General features: G+C 50.7%; 2 protein-coding genes across 2 annotated transcripts in view; both read left to right on the forward strand.

The window, feature by feature from the left end:
* On the forward strand, positions 1-27,953 carry LOC140392154 (sialidase-3-like). The gene is made up of 3 exons (XM_072477512.1): positions 1-60; positions 7,674-7,883; positions 24,451-27,953. Exons 1-3 carry the CDS (start codon positions 4-6, stop codon positions 25,435-25,437), a joined length of 1,254 nt encoding a protein of 417 aa, XP_072333613.1. The 5' UTR covers positions 1-3; the 3' UTR covers positions 25,438-27,953.
* The window catches only part of LOC140392155 (rho-related GTP-binding protein RhoG-like), a 245,591-nt gene continuing 225,389 nt past the window's right edge, over positions 7,770-27,971 (forward strand). The window contains exon 1 of the mRNA XM_072477514.1: positions 7,770-7,883. The gene's annotated coding sequence lies outside the window, so the exon portion shown is untranslated. The remainder of the gene's footprint in view (positions 7,884-27,971) is intronic.

Here is a 27,971-nt window from a genome sequence, read left to right on the forward strand (position 1 = left end):
CGCATGCTCCGCGCGCAGTTGGCGCTGGTTTCCATAGAGACGGATGGTGCAGGGCCTGAGGTAAAAACGGAATCAAAGTGAAGGGACAGAGCTGCCGGCGGCTGTGGCTCAGTGCGGAGAATAAACTGCTGGGACAGGGGCGTGAGTCCCGGGGGGTTAAGTGGCCGCTCGGGGCAGCGCTGAGGGCGGACCCGGGGCCCAGGCTTCGGGCCTAGTGCCTCAATTATTGATGGAGGTCAATGTCCAGCTGATTGCCATCATACAGCTCGATTTCCACATCAATGCGGGAGAGTGTCGCCATCAGCATTACTCAGAGTAGATTTCTATTAAAGATTTATAAATGGCACCAGCTGCCGTGCTGGGGTTTGAAGCCCTGTCCCCAGGGCATGAACCTGGGCGTTCCTGGCCCAGTGACTGTCCCTGAACTACAGTCTCCCCCACACAGGGAAGGGAAAGGCTCTGGGGGCAAGGCTTGCAGTTTATACAATAGATCAGTGCAGTTTTTCAACTAGTTATCCCAGTGGGGAATACAAGATGCCTCTGACTGAGGGAGGTTTTCTTTCACCAGTTTGGGTGAGAGTCAGTTTTGGAACTGGTGCGCTTAGCTGGGGAGCTTCATCATTGGTAAACTGTTGCTCTCTTTATTTGGTTCTGAATATGGCGCTCAATATGGTCGCCTTCCTTAATCCTAATTATGTTTGCTTTATCTTTCGATACCGCCACAAGGTTCAAACCCAATACCGATCAAAGAGCCAATACACCAGTTAGTTAGCTCAAAGTCAATACTATTTATTTACACACACTTATTATTTAATATCTACTCATACACAAAATACTACAAACTAAACTGTCTCTAACGCTAACGCCTATACTTCGCTTCGGGTGCCCACTCAGAGGAACAATGGCCGTCGTTCGGATCTGAGGCTGCTGGGGTCGAAGTGGTACGGGAGAACAGCTAAGGTCGTCCGTCTGGTAGCGAGCGTTGACCTTGGACTTGCTTCTGGTGTAGCTGGTGGAAGGATCTCCGCTTTGAAAGCCGATTCCAAGAGAGCGATTCTCTCCTGGGGCCTTCTTCTTATACCTGAAGGGGCTTCGCGCACTTTTGGGCGGGTCTTGAACATGGCCCCAATTAATTGGACCGTATCTTGATCATTCATATTGATCTTGACCAATGAAGGGGTGAGTGCCCCGATGGCTGGGCATGTCCAAGGTGGCCGTTGGCCTGGCTTTGTTTGTGCTTTCGGTTTGGATAACTGGCGCCGCGAGGTCTGGAGCCAGATCGGTTACTTGAGTATCTCCCCTTTGTTCCCGGAGATGGGCCATCAATATGCTAATAGACCTACAGTTTCAGTCTCGTCTGGGAGTTGCGGTCCCAAGACACGTACAGGCTCTGTGCCTGCTTGTTTTCTTAGCATTGTCTATAGTTCCCTGCAATCTTTGCAAGCATCCATTTTGTATTCTGGAAGTGGCCATCCCAGATGACTACAAAACCTATTCACATTTTCTTACAAAGAACATCCTGAGCCTATGTGAGGTTCGAAACCATGACCATGAGATTAAGAGTCCCATTATTTACCAATCGAGGTAGCTGGACTGTAGAAACTCCCAGCACAAAACATTCAACTTAAATCAAAGAGGCGGCACAGTGATTAGTACTGCCACCTCAGTGCCAGGGACCTGGGAGTCACATATAGGCCAGATCGGGAAAGGATGACAGATTTCCTTCCCGAAAGGACAAAGAACAATACTGCAGAGGAACAGGCCCTTCGGCCCTCCAAGCCTGCGCCGGCCATGGAACCTGCCTGAACTAAAACCGTATGCACTTATGGAGTCCGTATCCTTCCATTCCCACCCTATTCATATATTTGTCTAGATGACGTTGGTGAACCACATGGGCTTTTATGACATTTGACAATGGTTTCACAGTCACAGAAAATAGAAGCAGGAGGAGGCCATTCGGCCCTTCGAGCCTGCTCCGCCCATTCAGTATGATCATGGCTGATCATCAGGTTCAATACCCTTTGCCTGCCTTAATATCCTCAAACTATGACCCCTAGTTCTGGACTCCCTCACCATCGGGAATATTCTTTCTGAATCTACCCTGTCTAATCCTGTTAGAATTTTGTAATTTTCTATAAGATCGCCTCTCACTCTTCTAAACTCCAATGAACATAAGCCTAACTGACTTATAGAACATTACAGCGCAGTACAGGCCCTTCGGCCCTCGATGTTGCGCCGATCTACACTATTCCCTTATCATCCATATGTCTATCCAATGACCATTTGAATACCCTTAGTGTTGGCGAGTCTACTACTGTTGCAGGCAGGGCATTCCATGCCCTTACTACTCACTGAGTAAAGAACCTACCTCTGACATCTGTCTTATATCTATCTCCCCTCAATTTAAAGCTATGTCCCCTCGTGCTAGACATCACCGTCCGAGGAAGAAGGCTCTCACTGTCCACCCTATCCAATCCTCTGATCATCTTGTATGCCTCAATTAAGTCACCTCTTAACCTTCTTCTCTCTAACGAAAACGGCCTCAAGTCCCTCAGCCTTTCCTCATAAGATCTTCCCTCCATACCAGGCAACATTCTGGTAAATCTCTGCACCCTTTCCAATGCTTCCACCAGAATTGCATGCAATACTCCAAATGTGGCCGCACCAGAGTTTTGTACAGCTGCAACATGACCTCATGGCTCCGAAACTCAATCCCTCTACCAATAAAAGCTAACACACCGTACGCCTTCTTAACAACTCTCTCAACCTGGGTGGCAACTTTCAGGGATCTATGTACATGGACACCGAGATCTCTCTGCTCATCCACACTGCCAAGAATCTTACCATTAGCCCAGTACTCTGTCTTCCCTGTTATTCCTTCCAAAATGAATCACCTCACACTTTTCTGCATTAAACTCCATTTGCCACCTCTCAGCCCAGCGCTGCAGCTTATCTATGTCCCTCTGTAACTTGTAACATCCTTCTGCACTGTCCACAACTCCACCGACTTTAGTGTCATCTGCAAATTTACTCACCCATCCTTCTACGCCCTCGTCCAGGTCATTGATAAAAATGACAAACAGCAGTGGCCCCAAAACAGATCCTTGTGGTACACCACTAGTAACTGGACTCCAGTCTGAACATTTCCCATCAACCACCACCCTTTGACTTCTTCCAGCTAGCCAATTTCTGATCCAAACTGCTAATTCACCCTGAATCCCATGCCTCCGTATTTTCTGCAGTAGCCAACCGTGGGGAACCTTCTCAAACGCTTTACTGATATCCATATACACCACATCAACTGCTTTACCCTCATCCACCTGTTTGGTCACCTTCTCAAAGAACTCAATAAGGTTCGTGAGGCACGACCTACCCTTCACAAAACCGTGTTGACTATCTCTAATCAAATTATTCCTTTCCAGATGATTATACATCCTATCTCTTATAAACCTTTCCAAGATTTTGCCCACAACAGAAGTAAGGCTCACTGGTCTATAGTTACCGGGGTTGTCTCTACTCCCCTTCAACAAGGGGACAACATTTGCTATCCTCCAGTCTTCTGGCACTATTCCTGTAGACAAAGATGACTTAAAGATCAAAGCCAAAGGCTCAGCAATCTCCTCCCTAGCTTCCCAGAGAATCCTAGGATAAATCCCATCTGGCCCAGGGGACTTATCTATTTTCACACTTTCCAGAATTGCTAACACCTCCTCCTTATGAACCTCAAACCCTTCTAGTCTAGTAGCCTGAATCTCAGTATTCTCCTCGACAACATTGTCTTTTTCCTGTGTGAATACTGACAAAAAATATTCATTTAGCACCCCTCCTATCTCCTCGGACTCCAAGCACAACTTCCCACTACTGTCCTTGACTAACCCTACTCTTACCCTAGTCATTTGTTTATTCCTGACATATCTATAGAAAGCTTTAGGGTTAACCTTGATCCTACCTGCCAAAGACTTCTCAGGTCCCCTCCTGGCTCTTCTTAGCTCTCTAGGTCCTTCCTAGCTAACTTGTAACTCTTGAGCTCCCTAACTGAACCTTCATGTCTCATCTTTACATAAGCCTCCTTCTTCCTCTTGACGAGTGTTTCGACTGCTTTAGTAAATCACGGTTCCCTTGCTCGACCACTTTCCCCCCTGCCTGACAGGTACATACTTATCAAGGACACGCAGTAGCTGTTCCTTGAACAAGCTCCACATTTCCATTGTGCCCATCCCCTGCAGTTTTCCTCTCCATCCGATGCATCCTAAGTCTTGCCTCATCGCATCATAATTGCCTTTCCCCCAGATATAACTCTTGCCCTGCGGTATATACCTATCCCTTTCCATCACTAAAGTAAACATAATCGAATTGTGGTCACTATCACCAAAGTGCTCACCTACCTCCAAATCTAACACCTGTCCTGGTTCATTACCCAGTACCAAATCCAATATGGCCTTGCCTCTCATTGGCCTATCTACATACTGTGTCAGGAAACCCTCCTGCACACATTGGACAAAAACGGACCCATCTAAAGTACTCAAACTAGAGCATTTCCAGTCAATATTTGGAAAGTTAAAGTCCCCCATAACAACTACCCTGTTGCTTTCGCTCCTATCCAGAATCATCTTTGCAATCCTTTCCTCTACATCTCTGGAACTTTTCGGAGGCCTATAGAAAACCCCTAACAGGGTGACCTTTCCTTTCCTGTTTCTAACCTCAGCCCATACTACCTCAGTAGACGAGTCCTCATCAAACGTCCTTTCTGCCACCGTAATACTGTCCTTGACTAACAATGCCACCCCTCTTTTACCACCTTCCCTGCGCTTACTGAAATATCTAAACCCCGGAACCTGCAACAACGATTCCTGTCCCTGCTCTAAATTATTCCTTTCCAGATGATTATACATCCTATCTCTTATAAACCTTTCCAAGATTTTGCCCACAACAGAAGTAAGGCTCACTGGTCTATAGTTACCGGGGTTGTCTCTACTCCCCTTCTTCAACAAGGGGACAACATTTGCTATCCTCCGAAATGGCCACAACATCGAAGTCCCAGGTACCAACCCATGCCGCAAGTTCACCCACCTTATTCCGGATGCTCCTGACATTGAAGAAGACACACTTTAAACCACCTTCCTGCCTGCCGGTACACTCCTGCAACTTTGAAACCTTACTCATGACCTCACTACCCTCAACCTCCTGTATACTGGAGCTACAATTCAGGTTCCCAAGCCCCTGCTGAACTAGTTTAAACCCTCCCGAAGAGCATTAGCAAATTTTTCCCCCCAGGATATTGGTACCCCTCTGGTCCAGGTGTAGACCATCCCGTTTGTAGAGGTCCCACCGACCCCAGAATGAGCCCCAATTATCCAGAAATCTGAAACCCTCTCCTGCACCATCCCTGTAGCCACGTGTTCAACTCCTCTCTCTCCCTATTCCTCGTCTTGCTATCACGTGGCACGGGTAACAACCCAGAGATAATAACTCTGTTTGTCCTAGATCTAAGTTTCCACCCTAGCTCCCTGAATTCCTGCCTTACATCCCTATCCCTTTTCCTACCTATGTCGTTGGTACCTATGTGGACCACGACTTGGGGCTGCTCCCCCTCCCCCTTTGCACATCCTCCCCATGTGTGCGTGGTTTCCTCCGGGTGCTCCGGTTTCCTCCCACAGTCCAAAGATGTGCAGGCTAGGTGGATTGGCCATGATAAATTACTCTTAGTGTCCAAAATTGCCCTTAGTGTTGGGTGGGGTTACTGGGTTATGGGGATGGGGTGGAGATGTTGACCTTGGGTGGGGTGCTCTTTCCAAGAGCCGGTGCAGACTCGATGGACCGAATGGCCTCCTGCACTGTAAATTCTATGATTAAGGATCCCGAAAACACGATCCGAGACTTCACGCACCTGGGAGGCAACACACCAACCGCGAGTCTCTCTCGTTCCCACAGAATTTCCTATCTATCCCCCTAACTATGGAATCTCCAATGACTAATGCTCTACTCCTCTCCCCCCCTTCCCTTCTGAGCAACAGGGACAGACTCTGTGCCAGAGACCTGTACCCCATGGCTTACCCCTGATAAGCCCCCCCTCCGCAACAGTATCCAAAGCGGTATACTTGTTACTAAGGGGAACGACCACAGGGGATCCCTGTACTGACTGCTTCCTCCCAGCCCCTCTCGCCGTCACCCATCCATCTTAGTCTCTCCACGTATGAGTCTCGCCATCCCAGGAATCAGCCTGGTAAACCTTCGCTGCTCTCCCTCCACAGCAAGAACATCCTTCCCCAGCTAAGGACACCAAAACTGCCCACAATACTCCAGGTGTGGCCTCACCAATGCCCTATACAATTCCAGTAAAACATCTCTATTCCTATACTTAAATCCTCTCGTTCTGAAGGCTGATGTACCAATAGCCTTATTTACTGCCTGCTGTATCTGTATCCTTAAGACTTTTAGTCCCAGATTTTTTTTTATTGAATTCAAATTTTATCATCTGTCATGGTGGGATTCAAACCTTGGTCCAGAACATGACCCTGGGGGCTGGATTCTTCCGCCCCGCCTGATGCAAAATAACCACGGTTGGGACGTGGACCATATAAAGGTCCATTGACCTCGGGCGGGAATTTCTGATCGCCAGGGAGGCGCGGCCGGAGAATCCCACCCTGGGTCTCTGGTTTACTAGTGCAGTGACAATACCACTGAACTACTGCCTCCCCACAGAGGGGAGATCAAATTGAGGTATATAAGATGAAGCGTTACGGAGAACGGGCAGGAAGCTGGAGTTGAGGCCACGATGAGATGAGCCATGATTGTATTTTAACAGTGGAGCAGGCTCGAAAGGCTAAATTGTCAACTCCTGCTCCTAGTTCTTATGTTCTAAGAAAGAACTATTCTGTCTAATTCCAGCTCTTGGTCTGTAGCCCTGTGGGGAACATCACCTCAAGCACAAATCTGGTGTTCTTGATTAATAAGGGAATCGGGGGTTATGGGGAGAAGGCAGGAGAAGGGGGATTAGGAACATATCAGCCATGACCGAATGGAGGAGCAGAGTCAATGGACCGAATGGGCGGCACGGTAGCACATTGGTTCGCACAGTTGCTTCACAGTTCCAGGGTCCCAGGTTCGATTCCCGGCTTGGGTCATTGTCTGTGCAGAGTCTGCATGTTCTCCCTGTGTCTGCGTGGGTTTCCTCCGGGTGCTCCGGTTTCCTCCCACAGTCCAAAGATGTGCAGGTTAGGTGGATTGGCCATGATAAATTGCCCTGTTTCCAATAAGGTTAGGTGGGGTTACGGGGTTAGGGTGGAGGTGTGGGCTTAGATAGGGTGATCTTTCCATGGGCCTGTGCAGACTCGATTGGCCGTATGGCCTCCTTCTGCACTGCAAATTCTGTGATCTATGAATGGCCTCATTTTTCTCCTATATCTCATGGTCTTATGAGTGGCAGGCAGGAAAGTGGAGTTGACGCTAAAGATCAGCTATGATTGTATTGAATGGCAGAGCAGACAGGGGTTCTGCTCCTAGTTCTTATGAGGGTTCTGCTCTTGGCTCTGATGTTATTTAATAATGGACGCACTTTCTTCCTCAGGAGAAAATTGGTCACCCACAGCAACCCCTGGTATTATTTCATTTATTTATTGACGTCATGTGGAGGCACAGGAAATATTTTTCCTTTCTCATTTTCTTTGTTGCAGTGCGGAACTATGTCAGTTGACTTTCTCCCAAGAAAAGACATCTTGTTTGAGAGTGAAAGGAATGGAGTTGTGTATCGCATCCCCTCACTTCTCTACCTTAAAAAACACAAAACCTTCCTCGCCTTTGCAGAGAAACGAACCTCTGCCCGAGATGTGGATGCTAAGATTCTGGTAATGAGGAGAGGGAAGCATATCAAGGGATCAGTGAAGGTATGTATCGTCCGCAATCGAGACTTCTTGAGTGTATCCTGTAAAATGTAAAATGGCACAAGTATTTTCTGAAACAAGAAAGAAAGGGCAGGGTGGAATAGGTGGATGGATAATTTAAAGGTCGAGTTATCTGGAATGCACATCCCAACGTGGGAAGAATGAGAATTAAATTTGGCTTTCAAAATCTGAAAACAGAAAACCTATCTCAGTAAAACTAACCATGAAGCTGTCATGTTGCAAATAAACAACTGGTGTCCATTTTGGCAAGAAGAATAAAAGAGGAGCATATTATCTAAATGGTGAGAGATTGCAGAGCTCTGAGTTGCAGAGGGATCTGGGCGTCTTAGCGCGTGAATCGCAAAAGGTACAGCGAGTGATTAGGAAAGCTAATAGAATGTTATTGTTCATTGCGAGGGGAATTGGATACAAAAGTAGGGAGGTTATGCTTCAGTTCTACAGGGCATTGATTAAACCATATCAGGAGTATTATATACAATATTCATCTCCTTATTTAAGGAAGGATGTAAATGCATTAGAAGCAGTTCAGAGAAGGTTTACTGGACTAACACCTCAAATGGGTTGTGAGGGAAGGTTAGACAGGCTCGGCTTGTATCCACTGGAGTTTAAAAGAGTAAGAGGCGACATGATTGAAATACATAAGATCCTGAGGGGTATTGACAGGGTGGATGTGGAGAGGATTAAAAACATATTTCATTGGAATTTCTTAATGTGGTCAGCATTTATTGCCCATCCCTTGAGGGCGCATTTAAGAATCCACATTACTATGGATCTGGAGTCACATATAGGTCAGACCAGATAAAGATGGCAGGTTTCCTACCTTAATGGACATTAATAAAACCAGGCGGGTTTTTGTGACAATCGACAATGGTTTTGTGGTCACCATCAGACTTGTAATTCCAAATTTTTATTCAATTCAAATTTCACCATCTGCCATGGTGGGATTCGAACCTGGGTTCCATGGGTCTTTGAATATTAGCCCAGTGACAATACCACTGCCTCCCCAGATGTATCCTCCTGTGGGAGACTCTAGAACTAGGGGTCACTGTTCAAAAATAAGGGATCAACCATTTAAAATGAAGATGAGGCAATATTATTTTCTCTTGAGTGTCCGAGTCTTTGGAACTCTATTCCTCAAAAGGCGGTCAAAGGTTTTTAAGTTATCGGGAGATGCAGATTTGATCAGACTTGATCTTACTAAATGGCAGAGCAGGCTTGGGGCCGAGTGGCCTACTCCTGTTCCTTGTTTGTAAAGTTTACTGATGTTCTTTAGGGAAGGAAATTTTCCATGCTATCTGGTAGAGGCTGCAGGTTTGGAAGGTGCTGTTGAAGGAGCCTTGGTGAGTTGCTGCAGTGCATCTTGTAGATGGTGCACACGGCTGCCACTGTTCGTCGATGGTGGAGGGAGTAGAAGTTGAAGGTGGTGGATTGGGTACCAATTAAGTGGGTTGCTTTGTGACTTCCGGTGGCAGCTATGGAGGAGTAAGTCGCACATTTGGTGGCTCCCGCTCTGGTTGGACTTTTGGACCTTTCCCCCGGATTTTTTCCGGTTTTAAACAGACAATTTGTAGGTTGAGGCAGCTGGCACTGTTTCCTCGCGTTGGTTTATGGAAAAAAGGATCAGAAGTGTGCGAAAAGGCAGAAACAAGAAGCCAGTAGCGAGCTGTGTTGAAGCTGTAACGGGAGACAGTATGGCCGAGGGTCAGACCCCTGGAGTGGCAGCGCAGTGTTCAACGGACCCAGTGATGCAGGCCATTCAGGATGGCTTCACCAGACAGAAGTGGGAATGCCTGGACTCGATCAAAGAATCAATTTTTTAAAAAAAATATATATTTATTAAAGTTTTTTAACAAAACAAAACAATTTTTTCCCCTTACAAACAATGAACCCCCCGCCTCCCCCCGTAACAAAATAACACAAAATCGGCCTGAGCAAGATATATACATGGTAAGATGATATATTTACAGAGCTTTATACACTGGCTCTTGCCCGTTCGTGCCAGTTTCCCCCACCCTCCATGTTATCCCCCGCTCGTCCGTCCCCTCAAACAATCTCTCGTCTCCCCCCCCCCCCCCCCCCCCAGGGTCGCTGCTGCTGCTGACCAACCTTCCTCTAACGCTCCGCGAGGTAGTCTACCCTTACCACACACCACCTCATCTGCCAATAATCCCACATCCATCCGCCGCAACGGGCGTTGGTCCCTCTCCTCTCCCAGCCCCACTTCCACCCAGTGCGGGGCATGGTCCGAAACGGCTATGGCCGAATACTACGTCCCCTCCACCCTCGGGATGAGCGCCCTGCCCAGCACAAAGAAGTCTATCCGGGAGTATGCCTTGTGCACGTGGGAGAAGAAAGAAAATTCCCTGGCCCGCGGTCTTGCGAACCTCCATGGGTCCACTCCCCCCATCTGGTCCATAAACCCCCTGAGCACCTTGGCCGCCGCCGGCCTCTTTGCCGTCCTTGATCTGGAGCGGTCTAGTGCTGGGTCCAGCACTGTGTTGAAGTCCCCTCCCATTATCAGTCCTCCTACCTCCAGGTCCGCAATGCGCCCCAACATGCCCTTCATAAATCCAGCATCATCCCAGTTCGGGGCGTATACATTTACCAACACCACCCACGTCCCTTGCAACCTACCACTCACCATCACGTATCTCCCTCCATTGTCCGCTACGATAGTCTTGGCCTCAAATGACACATGTTTTCCCACCAGAATTGCCACCCCCCTATTCTTCCCGTCCAGTCCCGAGTGGAATACCTGTCCTACCCATCCCCTTCTTAACCTAACCTGGTCCCCCACCTTCAGGGGTGTCTCTTGGAGCATAGCCACGTCTACCTTCAGTCCCTTCAAGTGCGCGAACACTCGAGCCCTCTTCACCGGTCTGTTCAGGCCCCTCACGTTCCACGTTATCAGCCGGATTGGAGGGGCTCTCTCCCCCCCCCCCCGACTAGCCATCTCCTTTTCTGGGCCAGTCCCGTGTCCGCGTCTCCCTCACCTCCGTCCCGGCCACCTCTTCTGTGTCCCATTTCCTTTCGGCCAGTGCAGCAGCAACCCTGTTTTCCCCCCTTCCCCCCCCTTCCCTCCCCCTGCTCGACCCCTGTCTAGCTTTTTTGCTCCCCCCATATCACTCCCGTAAGTCAGCTGACGGCTGCTGACCCCGGCTTCCCCCGCCATCCCTTTGACCCCCCCGTGTGGGAATCTCCCCATCAGTAGATGTTCCTACGCTCCCCCTCCCACCTTTCTTCCCGCGCGCGGGAGAAAAACCCCGAGCTTTCCAGAGCCTGCCCCGCCCCCCCTGACGCAGCTTCTGTTGCGGCCTTGTCTCTCGTCCCCAGCCTATATAACCTTCCCTGCGCGTGCTTACCCCCCTATATACAACTGCCATCATACTTCAACCCTCAAATACCCCCCACCCTCGCAAACCCTCAATTAGAGTCCAATTTTTCAGCTGGTATAAAGGTCCACGCCTCTTCAGGCGTTTCGAAGTAGTGGTGTTGGCCGTTATATGTGACCCACAGTCGCGCTGGCTGCAACATTCCAAATTTCACTCCTTTCCGATGCAGCACCGCTTTGGCCCGGTTGAAACCCGCTCACCGCTTAGCGACCTCCATGCTCCAGTCCGGGTATATTCTAATCTCAGCATTGTTCCACTTGCTGCTCTGCTCCTTCTTGGCCCATTTCAGGACCCTCTCTCTATCTGTGAACCATTGACATCTCACCACCATCGCCCTTGGCGGCTCGTTTGCTTTGGGCTTCCTCGCCAGCACCCGGTGCACCCCTTCCAGCTCCAGCAACCCCGGGGGGGCCTCCGCGCCCATCATCGCCCCGATCATCGTGCCCGCATATGCCGCGGCGTCGGCCCCCTCCACTCCTTCTGGGAGACCCAGGATCCTCAAATTGTTTCTCCTCGACCTGTTCTCCAGGTCTTCGAGTCTTCCCGCCCACGTCTTGTGTAGCGCCTCGTGCCGCTCCACTTTCACCGCCAGGCCCAAGAACTCGTCCTCATTCTCACTCACTTTGTCCTGGATCTCCTGGATCTTCACCTCGTGGGCTTTCTGGGTTGCACCAAGTCCTTCAATTAATGCCAGCTTTGGCGCCACCATCTCCTTGCGCAGCTCCTCGAAGCAGCGATTAATGAATTCTTGCATCTCTTCTTTGTCCCCGGCCGCCGCCATTTTGTTTATTTTACCCTTCTTCCGCTGCTCCAGTGCCGTTTTTTTTTTGGCCGTTTCGCTGCGTGTCCGGTCCATACAGGTTAGTGGGGGACCTCTCTCCTCTCTTCCCCACGGGTTGGCTGTGTAAAAAATCCCGTTAGGGCTCTTCTATCGAGCCCGAAAGTCCGTCTTCGCGGGAGCTGCCGATTCGTGCGGCTTAGCTCCGCATAGCCGCAACCGGAAGTCTGATCAAAGAATCAATTGATCGCCTAGAGAGCAGACTGGACGCCCAGGACCGGGCGATTCAGATGGTGGAGAAGGCACTGCTGGAACAAGAGCAGCACCAAACAGCAGTGGAGCTGGAGGTGGGGATGCTTCGGGAACAGCAGAAAGGGCTTTTGGAGAAGATGGAGGACCTTGAGAACAGGTCCTGCTGGCATAACCTAAGAATTGTCGGCCTTCCGGAGGGAGCTGAGGGAGCAGATGCTGGAGCATACGTGGCAGGTATGTTCAAAAAGCCCCCGACCGCTGGAGGTGGACAGGGCGTACCGGGCGCTTGCCAGGAAGCTGCGGGCGGGGGACCCTCCGAGGGCAATGGTGGTGAGATTCCACAGGTTCCTGGACAAGGAATGTATTCTGCGGTGGGCGAAGCGCACGCGGAGTTGCAAGTGGGATAACAGCATCCTGCGGGTGTACCAGGACCTGGGCGTGGAGGTGGCGAGGAAGAAGGCAGGCTTCAGTCAAGTCAAGGTGATTTTCTTTAAGAAGCAGGTGAAGTTTGGTCGGCTGTACCCGGCGTGCCTGTGGGTTACACATGAAGACCAACATCATTATTTTGAGTCGCCCGATGAGGCGTTGGACTTTGCAAAAAGAAAAGGACTGGTAGGAGCTTGAGAACTTTTGGACTCAGTGACAATATGTTGGCCTAACTGGGCCCGTTTTCCTTTTCTGTTTTTCTCTGGGGTTTTTTTTTGTTTGTTTTTCTTCTCTCCCCCTTGGAATGTTGGTGGGGTTTCGGTTGGGTTTTTTCTTTCTGTTGTTAAAATTGGCTATGCCTTCTCGTATTGCTTTGTATCAGTCTTTTTTTGGAGCTCTGTTTAGGGGAGAGCTAGCTCACGGAAGCACAGTGGGGGGTGCGTATATGCTTAGTTTATTAGCTGGGTTGGGATTTAGAGTAGTGTTGCTAGGGGAGGGAGGGGTGGATGGGTTCTGCTGACGAGGGAGGGACTTAGGTGGAAGGACACTGAGGGGGTCAGGGGTGGGGGCCGCCCCGGGGCGGGCCGGAGGAGGTGCAGCGCATGGGCTAGAGGCGGGCCCAAAAGGAGATGGCTGACCAGGGGGGGGCGGGGGCACTTTGCCCCCCCCAACTAGGCTGGTCACCTGGAATGTCCGGGGGCTAAATGGGCCGGTGAAGAGGGCACGTGTGTTTGGGCACCTGAGGAGACTGAAGGCGGACGTGGTGATGCTGCCGTAGACACATCTTAAAGTAGTGGATCAGGAAAGGTTGGGTTAGTCAGGTTTTCCACTCGGGGCTAGATTCAAAGACAAGGGGGGCTGCGATTTTGATCAACAAGCGGGTGCCGTTTGAGGTAGGGAGGATAGTCTCAGATGTGAGAGGTCGATATATCATGGTTAGTGGCAGACTGCAGGGGATGAAGCTAGTGCTGGTCAACGTATATGCGCCAAATTGGGACGATGGGGATTTTATAAAGAGGGTGCTGAGGAAGATTCCGGACCTGGATTCACACAGGCTGATTATGGGTGGGGATTTCAACACGGTTATTGATCCAGGCCTGGACCGGTCATGTCCGAGAACGGGCAAGCTGCCAGCAATGGCAAAGGAGCTGAAAGAGTTCATGGAGCAGATGGGGGGGGGGGGGGGGGGGGGGGGGGATCCGTGGAGATTTAGGCAGCCGAAGGCCAAGGAATTTTCTTTCTTCTCCCAGGTTCACAAGGTATATTCCCGGATAGATTTCTTTGTTGTGGGCAGGGCCCTGTTGGCGGGGGTGGTGGACACGGGTTATTCGGCGATTACGATCTCGGACCATGCTCCGCACTGGGTGGACCTGCAGGTCAATATGGATAGTAAGCAGCGCCCGCAATGGAGGTTGGATGTGGGGCTGTTGGCGGACGAAGCGGTGTGCGAGAAGCTGAGGAAGTGCATGCTGAACTACCTGCAGGTGAACGACACGGGGGAGGTCTCAGCAGCGGCGGTCTGCGAAGCGCAGAAGGCAGTGGTGAGAGGAGAGCTGATCTCGATCCGGGCTCACAGGGACAGGACGGATAGGGCAGAAACAGACCGACTGGTGAGAGAGATTCTACGAGTGGATAGGAGGTTTGCGGAGGCTCCAGAGGCAGGGCTGTTAAGGGAACGCCGGAGGCTGCAGGCGGAATTTGGTTTGTTAACTACAGGAAGGGCAGTGGAGCAGCTCAGGGAGGTGAAGGGGGCGATCTACGAGCACGGGGAGAAGGACAGTAGGATGCTTGCACAGCAGCTCAGAAAGAGGGAGGCAGCTAGGGAAATAGGGAAAGTTGTTGACGGGGCTGGGAACTTAGTTGGAGACTCGGCGGGGGTGAGCAAGACCTTTCAGGACTTTTATAGTGGGTTGTACAGATCGGAACCCCCTGGGAGGCCTGGGGATGAGGCACTTCTTGGATGGGCTGACTTTCCCAAAGGTGGATGGGGAGCTGGTAGAAGGGCTGGGGGCCCCTGTCGGGCTGGAGGAGATAGTAGAGGGCTTGAAGGCCATGCAGTTGGGGAAGGCCGCGGGGCCGGTCGGGTACCCAGTCGAGTTCTATAAAAAGTTCTCCGGACTATTGGGTCCGGTACTGTTGAAGGTCTTTAACGAGGCCAAGGAAAGAGGGGTTTTACCCCAGACGATGTCACAGGCCATGATCTCGCTCATTTTGAAAAGGGACAAGGACCCGGAGCTGTGCGGTTCTTATAGGCCGATATCCTTGTTGAACGTGGATGCCAAACTTCTGGCCTCTAAGATTGAGGACTGTGTATAGGGGAGGACCAGACAGGGTTTGTCAAGGGCAGGCAGCTGGGGGCCAATGTAAGAAGGTTGCTCAATGTGATCATGATGCCCCCGGAAGGTAGAGAAGTTGAAGTGGTGGTTTTGATGGATGCTGAAAAAGCCTTTGACCGGATCGAGTGGGATTACTAATGGAGGTGCTGGAGCGGTTCGGGTTTGGGAGGGGCTTTGTTGACTGGGTTAGGTTGCTGTACCAGGCTCCGGTAGCTGGTGTACGGACAAATAGGACGACTTCGGAATATTTCAGACTACACCGGGGGACGAGACAGGGATGTCCCCTCTCCCCACTGCTGTTTGCGCTGGCGATAGAGCCGCTGGCAATTGCTCTGAGTGCCTCAAGGTGCTGGAAGGTGTTGGTCCGGGGAGGGGTGGAGCACAGCGTCTCGTATGCGGATGACTTGCTGTTGTATGTCTCAGACCCAATGGAGGGGATGGGGGAAATTATGGGAATCCTAGGGGAATTTGGCCGGTTTTCAGGGTACAAGTTTAATATGGGGAAGAGCGAGTTGTTTGTGGTTCAGGCGAGAGGTCAGGAGAGGCGACTAGGGGAACCTCTGTTAAGAGTGGTAGGGGACAGTTTTAGGTACTTGGGTATTCAGGTGGCGAGGGATTGGGACAGGCTACACAAATTGAACCTGGCCCGGTTGATGGACCAGATGAAGGAAGATTTCCGGAGATGGGATGCGCTCCCGTTGTCTCTGGCGGGTAAGGTGCAGTCGGTAAAAATGACGGTCTTCCCGAGGTTCCTTTTCGTTTTCCAGTGCCTCCCCATCTTCATCCCGCGGTCCTATTTTAAGCGGATTAATAAGATTATTGTGGGCTTTGTGTGGGGTGGTAAGCCCCCGCGGGTGAAGAGGACAATGATTGAGCGGAACCGGGGAGATGGTGGGCTGGCGCTGCCGAATTTCAGTCATTACTACTGGGTGGCTAACATAGCCATGGTGAGGAGGTGGCTGGTGGGGTGGGGAGCCGGCGTGGGTGCACATGGAGGCGGCTTTGTGTAAGGGCACAGGTTTGGGGGCATTGGTGACGGCGCCCCTGCCGTTCCCGTCGGCACGGTACTCCACCAGTCCAGTGGTGGTGGCGGCCCTGAGAGTCTGGGGGCAGTGGAGGAGGTATGTGGGAGCAGAGGGGGCATCGGTGTGGTCCCCAATCTGCGGCAATCATAGGTTTGCCCCGGGGAGGATGGACGGGGTGTTCCGAATTTGGCGGAGAGCAGGGATTGAGAGGATGGGAGACTTGTTCTTAGAAGGTAGCTTCCCGAGTATGAGGGCTCTGGAGGAGAAGTTTGCATTGGCTAGAGGAAATGAACTCCGATATTTACAGGTACGGGATTTTTTGCGGAAGCAGGTACCAGCCTACCCACTCCTGCCTTTAAGGGGGATTCAGGACAGGGTGGTCTCTAGAGGATGGATAGGGGAGGGGAGCGTCTCGGACATGTATAAAGAGCTTATGGGTTCGGAGGAGACGCAAACCGAGGAGCTAAAGTGAAAGTGGGAGGAGGAGCTGGGGGGGGGGGAGGGAGTTAGAGGAGGGCCTTTGGGCGGATGCGTTAGGAAGGGTCAATGCTACCGCAACGTGTGCCAGGCTCAGCCTGATCCAATTTAAGGTTGTTCACCGGGCTCACATGACAGTGGCCCGGATTAGCAGGTTTTTTGGGGTGGAGGATAGGTGTGCGAAGTGTGCGGGGGTGGGGCAGCGAACCATGTCCACATGTTCTGGGCATGTCCAAAACTGAGGGGATTTTGGCAGGGGTTTGCCAACACCATGTCCACGGTATTAAATATGAGGGTGGCAATGAGTCCGGAGGTGGCGATTTTTGGGGTATTGCAGGACCCAGGAATCCAGGAGGAGAAAGAGGCAGACGTTCTGGCCTTTGCTTCCCTGGTAGCCCGGAGGCGTATATTGCTGGCATGGAGGGACTCCAAGCCCCCGAAGTCGGAGACCTGGCTTTCAGACATGGCCGGCTTCCTCTGCCTGGAGAAAATTAAGTTTGCCATGAGAGGGTCTCTGCTGGGGTTCGCCCGGAGGTGGCAGCCATTCGTCAACTTCCTCGCAGAGAACTAATCGCCAGAAGAAAAGTGGGGGGGGGGGGGGGGGGGGGGAGGTTAGGGGGGGGTAAGTAATAGCAAGACCTGTGGGAGAGGGTGGTGGAATTTGCATTATGTATATACTTCTCTTGTTATTTATATTGTTGAGTTTGTTGCTGTTAAACTGCCAAAGAAATACCTCAATAAAACGTTTATTAAAAAAAAAGTGGGTTGCTTTGTCCTCCGTGGTGTTGAGCTTCTTGAGTGTTGTTGGGACTGCACCAACTACATATAATATAATATATCTGAAATTCCTACATTCATAGTACGAAGTCTTACAACACCAGGTTAAAGTCCAACAGGTTTGTTTCGATGTCACTAGCTTTCGGAGCGCTGCTCCTTCCTCAGGTGAATGAAGAAATCTGTTCCAGAAACACATATATAGACAAATTCAAAGATGCCAAACAATGCTTGGAATGCGAGCATTAGCAGGTGATTAAATCTTTACAGATCCAGAGATGGGGTAACCCCAGGTTAAAGAGGTGTGAATTGTACCAAGCCAGGACAGTTGGTAGGATTTCACAGGCCAGATGGTGGGGGATGAATGTAATGCGACATGAATCCCAGGTCCCGGTTGAGGCCGCACTCATGTGTGCGGAACTTGGCTATAAGTTTCTGCTCGGCGATTCTGCGTTGTCGCGGGTCCTGAAGGCCGCCTTGGAGAACGCTTACCCGGAGATCAGAGGCTGAATGCCCTTGACTGCTGAAGTGTTCCCCGACTGGAAGGGAACATGAGTTTGTTCATTCATGACACTAAAGTCTGCTGTCCCATTTTAAATTTAGTTACTGCAATTGTATCCTTAACTTGGAACATCTTGTTTACTCTTCCTTGAATTATTCTGAACAATACCTTGGTCTTTGTTCACTTAACTCCAGATTTCTTAGACATCTTTCTGTCCCAATTCCCTGGTTATCTGGACTGTAACTTATACTTTAGGAAACCTGCTTCTTTGCGGCTCCCATTCTGTCCAGTCTTTCTTCTGGCAGGGTTGAGAGAGATTCACTGATATCATGGGCGGGATTCTCCGACCCCCCGTCGGGTGGGAGAATCGGCACACGAATCGCGCCCCGACGCCGGGACGCGATTCTCCCACCCCTGTGAAAACGGCCGTGCGCGAATGGCGCCGGGCCGCACAGAGAATCGCCGCAAAAGGCCGTAGCAATTCTCCGGCGACGCCGCAATCCTCCGGCCCGGATGGGCCGAGCGGCTGTCCAAAAAGATCCGAGTCCCATCGGCGCCGTTCTAACATGCTCTGGGCTGGCGGGACCTCGGGGAGGAGGGGTCCAACCCTGGAGAGGCCCTCCGTAGTGCCCGGCCCCGCGATCGGGGCCCACCGATCGGCGTGCCGGCCTCTCTGGCTGTGGACCTCTTTTCTTCCGCGCGGGCTCCTGGATCCCTGCGCCATTTGGCTTCGGGGCAGGCGCAGGAATGACGTCCAGTGCATATGCGCTAGTTGCCGCCGGCCCAACTGCGCATGTGCAGACACCGCAGCACCGCGTCGTTTACGTGGCGCCGGATCTCCGAGGCCGCGCCCCTGGATTTCCCGCCACGCTCCTACTACCCCCCTTGTCGGCCGGAGAATGCCGTCTCGGAACGGCCGCTGGCAGTGAGGTAAAACGTGCCCGTTTTCCCACCGGCGGCCGCACTCTGTCGCCGGAGCGGAGAATCGCGGCCCATGTGTCCAAATGCACCCAAATTACCTAAACTACAATTTTTAAGACCTCCAGTTGCTTAGCAACAGCCGCCTGCTTGTGCCTTTTGTTTCTTTTTCCCACCATGGCCCTCTCTAAGCACAATAGAAACTCAGTTGGAACTTAGCCAACCCCCACAGATACAAACACCTTTGTCCAGCATGAATCTAACAATATGTTTACCGTTTCAGGCACAGAAACATTAAATTAAACCCACTTAAACTATACCTTATTTCTAATGTTTGCCAATAAAAATGTAAATCCCTTAAAACTACCTTTGTTTTACCAACACTAGTAAACTTCCTCTGAGCTGTCTCTGACGCATTTCGATCCTTAAATAAGGAGCCCAAAACTGCACACAATATTCAAAATGTGGTCCCACCTCTATAACTGAAGCATAACATCCTTTTATGTTTAATTCCTCTCGTAAAAAAGATAGCATTCCATCAGCCTTGATTGCATGCTGTACCTACAGACTAGGTTTCTGCTACCCACCTACTAGAAAACATGGATCACTCTGCACATTGGAATTCTAAATCAGTCTCCATTTAAGGAATACTCTGCATTTATATACTTCCTGCCAAAGTGAAGAACTTAACATTTTCCCACATTATACAGATTATTGCCCAGTCTCTGAATCTATCTATATCCATCTGTAAACTCTTGTTTCCTTCACAACACACTTACCTATCTATTTTTTGTTGTCTGCACGTTTAGCTACCATCCCTTCACTCCCCTCATCTAAGTCATTGATGTAAATTGTAAAATGTTGAGACCCCAGCACAGACCCATGTGGACTCCACTCAGCACATCCTGCCAGTCAGATAAAGATCCATTTATGCATACTCTGTTTTCTGCCAACCAGCCTAGCTTCTATCTATGATAATATGTTACCCACTACACCATGAGCTTTTAGTTTCTGCAATAACCTTTGATATGGCACCTTGTTAAATACCTTCTAGAAATCCACGTATGGTACGTCTACAAGCTCCCCTTTATCCACAGTGCTTGTTACTCCTTCAAAGAACTCTAGCAAATTAAACATGATTTCGCTTTCACAAAACCATGCTGAATCTTCCTGATTGCTTTGAGTTTTTTTAAGTGCCCAGCTCCTTAATGATCGATTCTAACACCTTCCCCATGACAGACGTCAAGCTGACTGGCCGATAGTTTCGTGTTTTCTGCCTCCCTCCCTTGAATAAAGGGGTTATATTTGCTGCTTTCCAGTCTGATGGAAGCTTGCCAGAATCTAGGGAACTTTGGAAATTTAACACCAATTCATCTACTACCACTTTAAAGACCCTAACGTGAAGTCAATCTGGACCCGGACATTTGTCAGGCCGCAGTTCCATTGGTTTCCTCAATACTGCTTCCCTAGTGATTGTAATTTGACCAAGTTCCCCTCTCCCTTCCACCTCCTGATTTACAGCTTTACTGGAATGTTTATTGTATCCTGTCTGGTGAAGGCAGAAACAAAATATTTGTTCATTTCACACTTATTTCCTTATTATCTATAATTAATCATCTGACTTCACTCACCTTTGCATAGCTGTATTAGGTTTGATGCTTTCCTTAACTTCTCTAGTTAACTGTCGATGCTCCCCTTTAGAATTTTTGTTTATGGTAGGAATATACTTATTCTGAAATATCCCTTTAAGTGTCTGCCGCTGCATCTCTATTGATTTATCTCGCTAACCTAGTATCCCAGTTCCCTTCAGCTAGCTCAACTTTCATGTCTACACTTCTCTCTTTAAAACTGGATGTAAAATTCAATCACATTGTGGTCGCTGCTACCTAGTGGTGCCTTCACTCTGAGGTCATTAATTCTGTCACATTATACAATTTCCTTCCCTTTATCACAAGTACACAATATTTCTTCTTGTATACTTTGTCCTACATTGTGGTTTGTTAGGGGCCTGTCGACCACTCCCACCAGTGACTTGTTCCCCCGACCACTCCTTAGCTCCACCCAAACTGGTTTGACATCCTGAAACAAGGTCATCTCTATCTGTGGCACCAATCTATCCTTGATTAACAGTGCTACTCCTCTACCTTTCCTGAGCTTCCTATTCTTCTTGAATGTCATATATCACTCAATATTGAGGACCCAATCAATGTCTTCCTGCAGCATCATCTCTGTAATGGCTATTAGCTCATGGCCAGAATTTTATGCTTCTCCCACCCCCTCCAGTGAGTTCTGAGTTTAGCTGAATTTGATCGCAATCGGAGATAGAATACTGGGGAGTAAACATCTCTCAACTTTGCCCGGAAAAGCTGGACAGTAGAAGGGAGTTGCAGAGGTGCAGGCATCCGAAGGAACAAGTTACAGACCAGATAACCAGGGAATTGGGAAGAAAGAATGCCCTAAGACTACTGGAGTTAAGAGAACACATACCAAGGTATTGTTCAGGAGAAATCAATGAATAATAAACAACGGGTTCTGAGTTAAAGAGACAATTGCAGTAAGCGGATTTAGAGTAGGAAAGCAGACTTCAGAGTAAATCAAAAGTTTGATGCCATTTTAAAACAGCCTGGTAATTGAGAGTTAAAGCAGTTGTGAATAGTTTGTACAGCAGTCAAGACAAAGGGCGCGATTCTCCCCAAACATTTCCAAGTTAATTTGTGACGGGTTTTTCAGGGAGTTTCCCGGAGTTCCGACTCATTTGTCTCGCGGGACGTGGGTGAATCCCACAAGGCACGAAGGCTGTCAGGAGGCTCGCTGGAGGGCTTTCCAGGGGTGCTGCAGCCACGTTGTGCTCTCGCTTGAGTGCAACGCGGCCAGAGAATCACACCCAAAGAAATCGCGAAGGGGGTGGTGAAAATCCTGGACTGGATTTGCTGTTAAATGTGGAGCAGAAGCTTTGTTTAAATATCATTTGTAAAACTTGGACTGGATTTTTGAATGCAAACTGCTAAGGGAAGGCATTATTATGAGAGAAGATTTTAAAGCGTGTTTTTGGGAGTCAAAATTGGAAACACCCGTGACAATGATCTGTGAGGATTCTGGGGAGAAATAAATAGGCATTGACTTGCACTCAGAGCGGCGTGCACATATTTGATCACAGTTATCCTGTGTGCTTAAAAATTTTTTTCTTAAAGTAGGCTTACATTAACACTGCAATGAAGTTACTGTGAAAAGCCCCTAATCGCCAAATTCCGGCGCTTGTTCGGGTACACTGAGGGAGAATTCAGGTACGGGAATTGAACCCGCGCTGCTGACCTTGTTCTGCATACAAACCAGCTGTCTAGCCCACTGAGCTAAACCATCCCTGCTAAAGGGGACTTTGTGTTTAATGTCACCATTGTAGTTTCAGGTGTATCTTGTAATCCATGTTAATCTTAAAATCTGTGTGCAGTTGTTAAGTTCAAGGGAGAGTAAAGTAATATTGCATAATATTCCAATTTTTTTCATGTTTAAATATTCTTTTTTTTGTTAAAACTAATTAGTGGTCCTGTGACTCATGTTCATGTGGCACAGTGGTTAGCACTGCGGCTCTGGGTCACTGTCCGTGTGGAGTTTGCACATTCTCTCCGTGTTTCTGTGGGTCTCACCCCCACATCACAAAGATTTTTTAAAAACATAAATTTAGAGTACCCAATTCATTTTTTCCAATTAAGGGGCAATTTAGCGTGGCCAATCCACCTACCCTCGACATTGTTTGGGTTGTGGGGGCGAAATCCACGCAGACACGGAGAGAATGCAAACTCCACACGGACAGTGACCCAGAGCCGGGATCGAACCTGGGACCTCGGCGCCGTGAGGCTGCAATGCTAACCACTGTGCCACCGTGCTGCCTCCCACATCCCAAAGATGTGCAGGTTAGGTGGACTGGCCATGCTAAATTGCCCCTTAATTGGCAAAAAAAATTGGGTACTCTAAATTTTTTAAAACAGTGTAAGTTCCAATCTGGGATGTCCTGACCAGTTATAATGACAGCTGGGATCGGAACAGAGGAAAGAGAAATGGGAAACTGGAGGGCGAGAGAGATGGGAAACTCGACAGAGAGATGGGAAACAGGAGAGAGGGAAACGAGAGAGATGAGAAACTGGAGAGAGAGAGAGATGTGGGAAACGAGAGAGAGAGAGAGAGATGGGAAACTAGAGAGAGACGAGAGCGATGGGAAGCTGGAGATAGAGAGAGGGAAACGAGAAAGGTGAGAAACAAGAGAGAGAGAAATGAGAGAGAGATGGGAAACTGGAGAGATAGGAAATTGGAGAGAGAGCGAGAGAAATTGGAAATTGGAGAGCGAGAGATGGGAAACTGGATTTCTTCCCTCCCCCATTTGCCCTTAATCCGCTCCCCCGTTCGCCCTTACTCCATCCGTCCCTTCCCCAACCGCGCTCATCGGTCACCTCTTCCCCATCCCCCCCCCCCCCCATCGCCCCTTCCCCCATCGCCCCTTCGCCCATCGCCCCTTCGCCTGTCGCCCCTTCCCCGGTCGCCCCTTCCCCTGTCACCTTCCCCTGTCACCTTCCCCTGTCGCCCCTTCCCCTGTCACCTTCCCGTCGCCCCTTCCCCTGTCGCCCCTTCCCCTGTCGCCCTGTCGCCCCGTCCCCTGTCACCCTTCCCCCCATCGCCCCTTCCCCTGTCGCCCCTTCCCCTGCCGTCCCTTCCCGTCTCCCCTGTCGCCCCTTCCCCCGTCGCTCCTTCCCCTGTCTCCCCTGTCGCCCCTTCCCCTTTTCACCCCCTTCCCCTGTCGCCCCTTCCCCATCCGCCCCTTCCCCCATGCCTCCCCATCTGCCCCTTCCCCAGTCCGCCCCTTCCCCATCCGCCCCTTCCCCACCCGCCCCCCTTCCCGTCGCCCCTTCCCCTGTCGCCCCCTTCCCCTGTCGCCCCTTCCCCTGTCGCCCCTTCCCCTGTCGCCCCTTCCCCCTGTCGCCCCTATCCCCTGTCGCCCCTTCCCGCCGCCCCTTCCCCTGTCGCCCCTTCCCCTGTCGCCCCTTCCCCTGTCGCCCCTTCCCCTGTCGCCTCCTTCCCGTCGCCCCCTTCCCGTCGCCCCTTCCCTGTCGCCCCGTCCCGTCACCTCTTCCCTTGTCACCCCTTCCCCTCCGTCACCCCTTCCCCTGCCATCTCTTCCCCATCCCGTCGCCCCCTCCCCAACCCCTTTATCCCCTCCCCAACCCCTTTATCCCCTCCCCAACCCCTTTATCCCCTCCCCATCCCCTTTATCCCCTCCCCAATCCCCTCCACCCCCTCCCTCATTCCCCATCAGCCCCTCCCTCATTCCCCTTCAGCCCCTCCCTCATTCCCCTTTACCCCTCCCCATTCAACTTTACCCCCTCCCCATTCAACTTTACCCCCTCCCCTTCCCCTTTACCCTTCTCTAATTCCCCTTTACCCCTCCCTAATTCCCCTTTACCCCCCTCCCTCATTCCCTTTCATCCCCTCCCCCAATCCTCTTTCATCCTCCTATTTTCTTTTTACCCTCTTCCACTCCCCCCACCCCCAACCCCTCCCCCCGCCCCCCCCTACCCCTCCCCCCCCGCCCCCCCCTACCCAGCCTCTTCACCTCATTCTGGTGCACGATTTGTGGAGTGTAGCTTGTGTGGTGATGTAGATGTGTTTCTTGTTCCTAGTGGGAGGACGAGGTACCGTTGGAGACGGCTATGCTGCCAGGCTATCGAACAATGAACCCATGCCCGGTGTACGAGCGGAGACGTGGAGTGATTTTCCTGTTCTTCATCTGCGTCAAGGAGGGAGTCTCCGAGGCTCAGCAGATCTGGTGGGGGAAGGCTTCAGCCAGGTTGTGCCATGTGCTGAGCCGAGATGCTGGGGCCAGCTGGAGTGGACTGAAGGACCTGACGCACAGCGTCCTCGACAACCAAAGCTGCAAGTGGGGCACGTTTGGGGTGGGGCCTGGTCATGGTGTACAAACACAGGAAGAAAGACTCATAGTCCCTGCCTATGCGTACATCATCAGGCGGGAGTGCTGGCTGATCCCACCTTGGTTCTTCACGCAGCCCCACTCACTTTACTTTTACAGTGATGATGGCGGAGACAGCTGGAAAGTGTCAGAGCCAATAACTGAGTACCAGGCGCTGGAGTGTGAGCTAGCGGAGATCACCATCACTGACAGCTACCACGTGCTGTACTGCAATGCCCGGACAAATGGTTGTCGCAGGATGGAGGCCTTGAGCCAGGACCCCAGCAATATTGAAATTGTCCGTTTAGCCAAGGGGCTGTCAGAGACTAAGGGTGGGTGTCAGGGGAGTGTGGTGAGCTTCCAGCCCCCAAAGTCAATCGGCAAACCGTCCAATAGGCATGAGCCATTAATCGAGATGTCCTGGCTAGTGTACACGCACCCAACTGGTGAACCCTGCTGTTTCTTTCATCGGCGCAATCGGACTAACCTGGGTGTTTACATCAATTTGATGCCCCTGAAGCCTAAACATTGGTATGGACCTTGGATCATCCAGACTGGGCCTAGTGGTTACTCTGACCTCATCTACCTCGATGAGATAGAAACCTTTGCTTGTCTTTATGAGTGTGGTGCTTCAAAGTCCTGGGAACAAATCGCTTTCTGTCTCTTCACCATCGAGGATGTAATGGAAAACATCTTCTAATGGCACAATCACAATTGGAGATACTTCCTTTGGCTTCCAGATCAACCTTGTCAACGTTCAGAAATAATCTTCCCAGATGTTAAGATAGTTTTATATATGTGAGACAGATGTGTGTGTCAGTGTGTGTGTGTGAGAAAGTGAATATATGTGCACAAGTGAGAGTGTACTGAGAATATGTGCTATGTTTGAGTGCATGTGAATGCGAGAATGTGTTTTCGTGCATGTAAATATGTGAATGGTGTGTCTGTATGTGTGTGTTCATAATTGTGCATGTATGCTATGTGAGTGTGATTGGGTGTGTAGATACTTGGCAAGAGTATACAAATGTATGTGCGAGTGTGTTCGCCCAAGTATGATTTATGAGTGCATATGTGAATTTGCGCATTTGTGTGTGTGTGTTAAAGTAAGCCCATGTGCATGTCTGTGTATATATGCGCAAGGATTTGTGTCCCGGGGATGGTTGCAGAAGATCAAACCAGCTTCGTGAAGGGCAGGCAGCTCACGAGTAATATAAGACGGCGGTTGAATGTGGTGATGAATCCATCGAGAGCTCTGGTACCGGAAGTGGTGGTGTCCATGGACGCGGAGAAAGCATTTGATCGGGTGGAGTGGCGGTACTTGTTCGAAGTTTTGGGAAGGTTTGGGCTGAGATTTGTGGCATGGGTGCGGTTGCTGTAGGTGGCGCCAAGAGCGAGGGTGAGGACGAATGATATGAGCTCACAAAACTTTGACTTACACAGGGGTACGAGGCAGGGGTGCCCGCTGTCGCGCTGCTGTTTGCGCTGGCCAGAGAGCCATTGGCAATGGCTCTCAGGGGGTCGGCAGAGTGGCAGGGGATAATGAGGGGACAGAAGGAGCATCGGGTGTCGCTCTATGCCGATGACCTCTTGCTGTATGTTTCGGATCCATTGGAGAGGATGGGAAGGATTATGGGCCTGCTGGGGAGGTTTGGAGGGTTCTCGGGATACAAGCTGAATGTAGGGAAAAACAAGGTATTCCCGGTGAATGAGCTGGCACAGCGGGCTAATTTAGGGGGAAGCCATTTACGGTAGCGAGGGATTGGTTTAGGTATTTTGAGGATTCAGGTAGCGAGGGAATGGACGGGACTCCACAAGTGGAACTTAACGAAGCTGGTGGAGGAGTCCAGGGAGGATCTTAGGAGATGGGATACACTGCAGTTAACGCTGGCGGGGAGGGTCTAAGTGGTGAAAATGAATATTCTGCCGAGGTTATTGTTTATCTTTCAGGCTCTCCCGATCTTTATACCAAAGGCCTTTTTTCGGAAAGTGGACACAATCATCTCTAACTTTGTATGGGCGGGGAAGGTGCCGAGGGTGGGGAGGATCCTGCTACAGAGGCAGCAGGAGGGTGAGCGTTGCCAAATTTACTTCATTAGTATTGGGCGGCGAATGTGGACAAGGTGCGGCGGTGGTGGGAAGGGGAAGGGGTAGAGTGGGTTAGGATGGAGGAGGAATCTTGTAAGGGGTCTAGTTTGAGGGCTATGGTGACGGCAGCGTTGCCAATGGCTTCTCTGTGGACTGCATTCAGGGATTCAGGGAGCCCAGTGGTGCAGTCCACAGTGAAGATATGGAATCAGCTGAGGACGCATTTTAGGGTGGAAGGGATGTCGGTGCTAACGCCGCTGTGTGAGAATCATGGGTTTGGGCCGGGGGGGATGGATAGTGTATACAGGAGGTGGAGGGAAGTGGGGCTGGTCAAGGTGAGGGATCTGTATTTGGAGGAAGGGTTCGCCAGTCTGGAGGAGCTAAGGGAGAGGGTAGAGCTGCCGAGGGGGAGTGAGTTCAGGTATCTACAGGTTAGGGACTTTGCACGAAAGGTCTGGAAGGGGTTCCCTAGATTGCCGGGATACACCCTGCTGGAGCGACTGCTGCTTCCGGATGTGGAAGGGGAGGGAAGAATTGGGGATATATACAAGTGGCTGGGGGAGCAGGGAGGCGAGCGGGTGGTGAAGATCAAGGAGAGATAGGAAGCGGAGTTGGGAATGGAGATCAATTGGGGAGCATGGAGTGAGGCACTGCGATGGGTAAATGGGATCTCCTCTTATGCAAGGATGAGCCTGATAGTTTAAGGTGGTGCACAGGGTGCATATGACTCGGGCGAGAATGAGTGGGTTCTTTCAGGGGGTAGCAGATGAGTGTGAGAGGTGTGGGTGGGGGCCAGCGAATCATGCGCACATGTTTTGGGGTTGTGAAAAATTCTGGGCGGGAGTGTTTGCGGTCTTAGCCAGGATAGTGGAGGAGGAGGTGGACCCGGACCCTTTGGTGGCGATATTTGGGGTTCAGAGAAGCCGGAGCTCATGGAGAGGAGGAAAGCCTTGGCCTCTCTGATTGCACGGTGACAAATTTTACTGGAGTGGCAGTCGGCATCGCCACCGGGGGTAGCAGCTTGGTTGAGTGACCTGTATGATTTCCTGCGGTTAGAGAAGATAAAGTATGAGTTAAGGGGCTCTTCAGGGGGGTTTGAGAAAAGGTGGGGGATGTTTGTGACCGTGTTTGAGGAGCTGTTCGTCGGCG

This window comes from Scyliorhinus torazame, chromosome 15 (assembly GCF_047496885.1).
Source record: "Scyliorhinus torazame isolate Kashiwa2021f chromosome 15, sScyTor2.1, whole genome shotgun sequence".
Classification (NCBI taxonomy): Eukaryota; Metazoa; Chordata; class Chondrichthyes; order Carcharhiniformes; family Scyliorhinidae; genus Scyliorhinus; species Scyliorhinus torazame.

What these genes read in the sequence shown, in the direction of transcription:
- LOC140392154 (XM_072477512.1), top strand. Translation starts at nt 4, where the DNA reads ATGCTCCGCGCGCAGTTGGCGCTGGTTTCCATAGAGACGGATGGTGCA. An exon ending in CGGATGGTGCAGGGCCTGAG is followed by an intron (nt 61 to 7,673) that starts GTAAAAACGGAA and finishes TCTTTGTTGCAG; the next exon opens with TGCGGAACTATGTCAGTTGA. An exon ending in ATATCAAGGGATCAGTGAAG is followed by an intron (nt 7,884 to 24,450) that starts GTATGTATCGTC and finishes TCTTGTTCCTAG; the next exon opens with TGGGAGGACGAGGTACCGTT.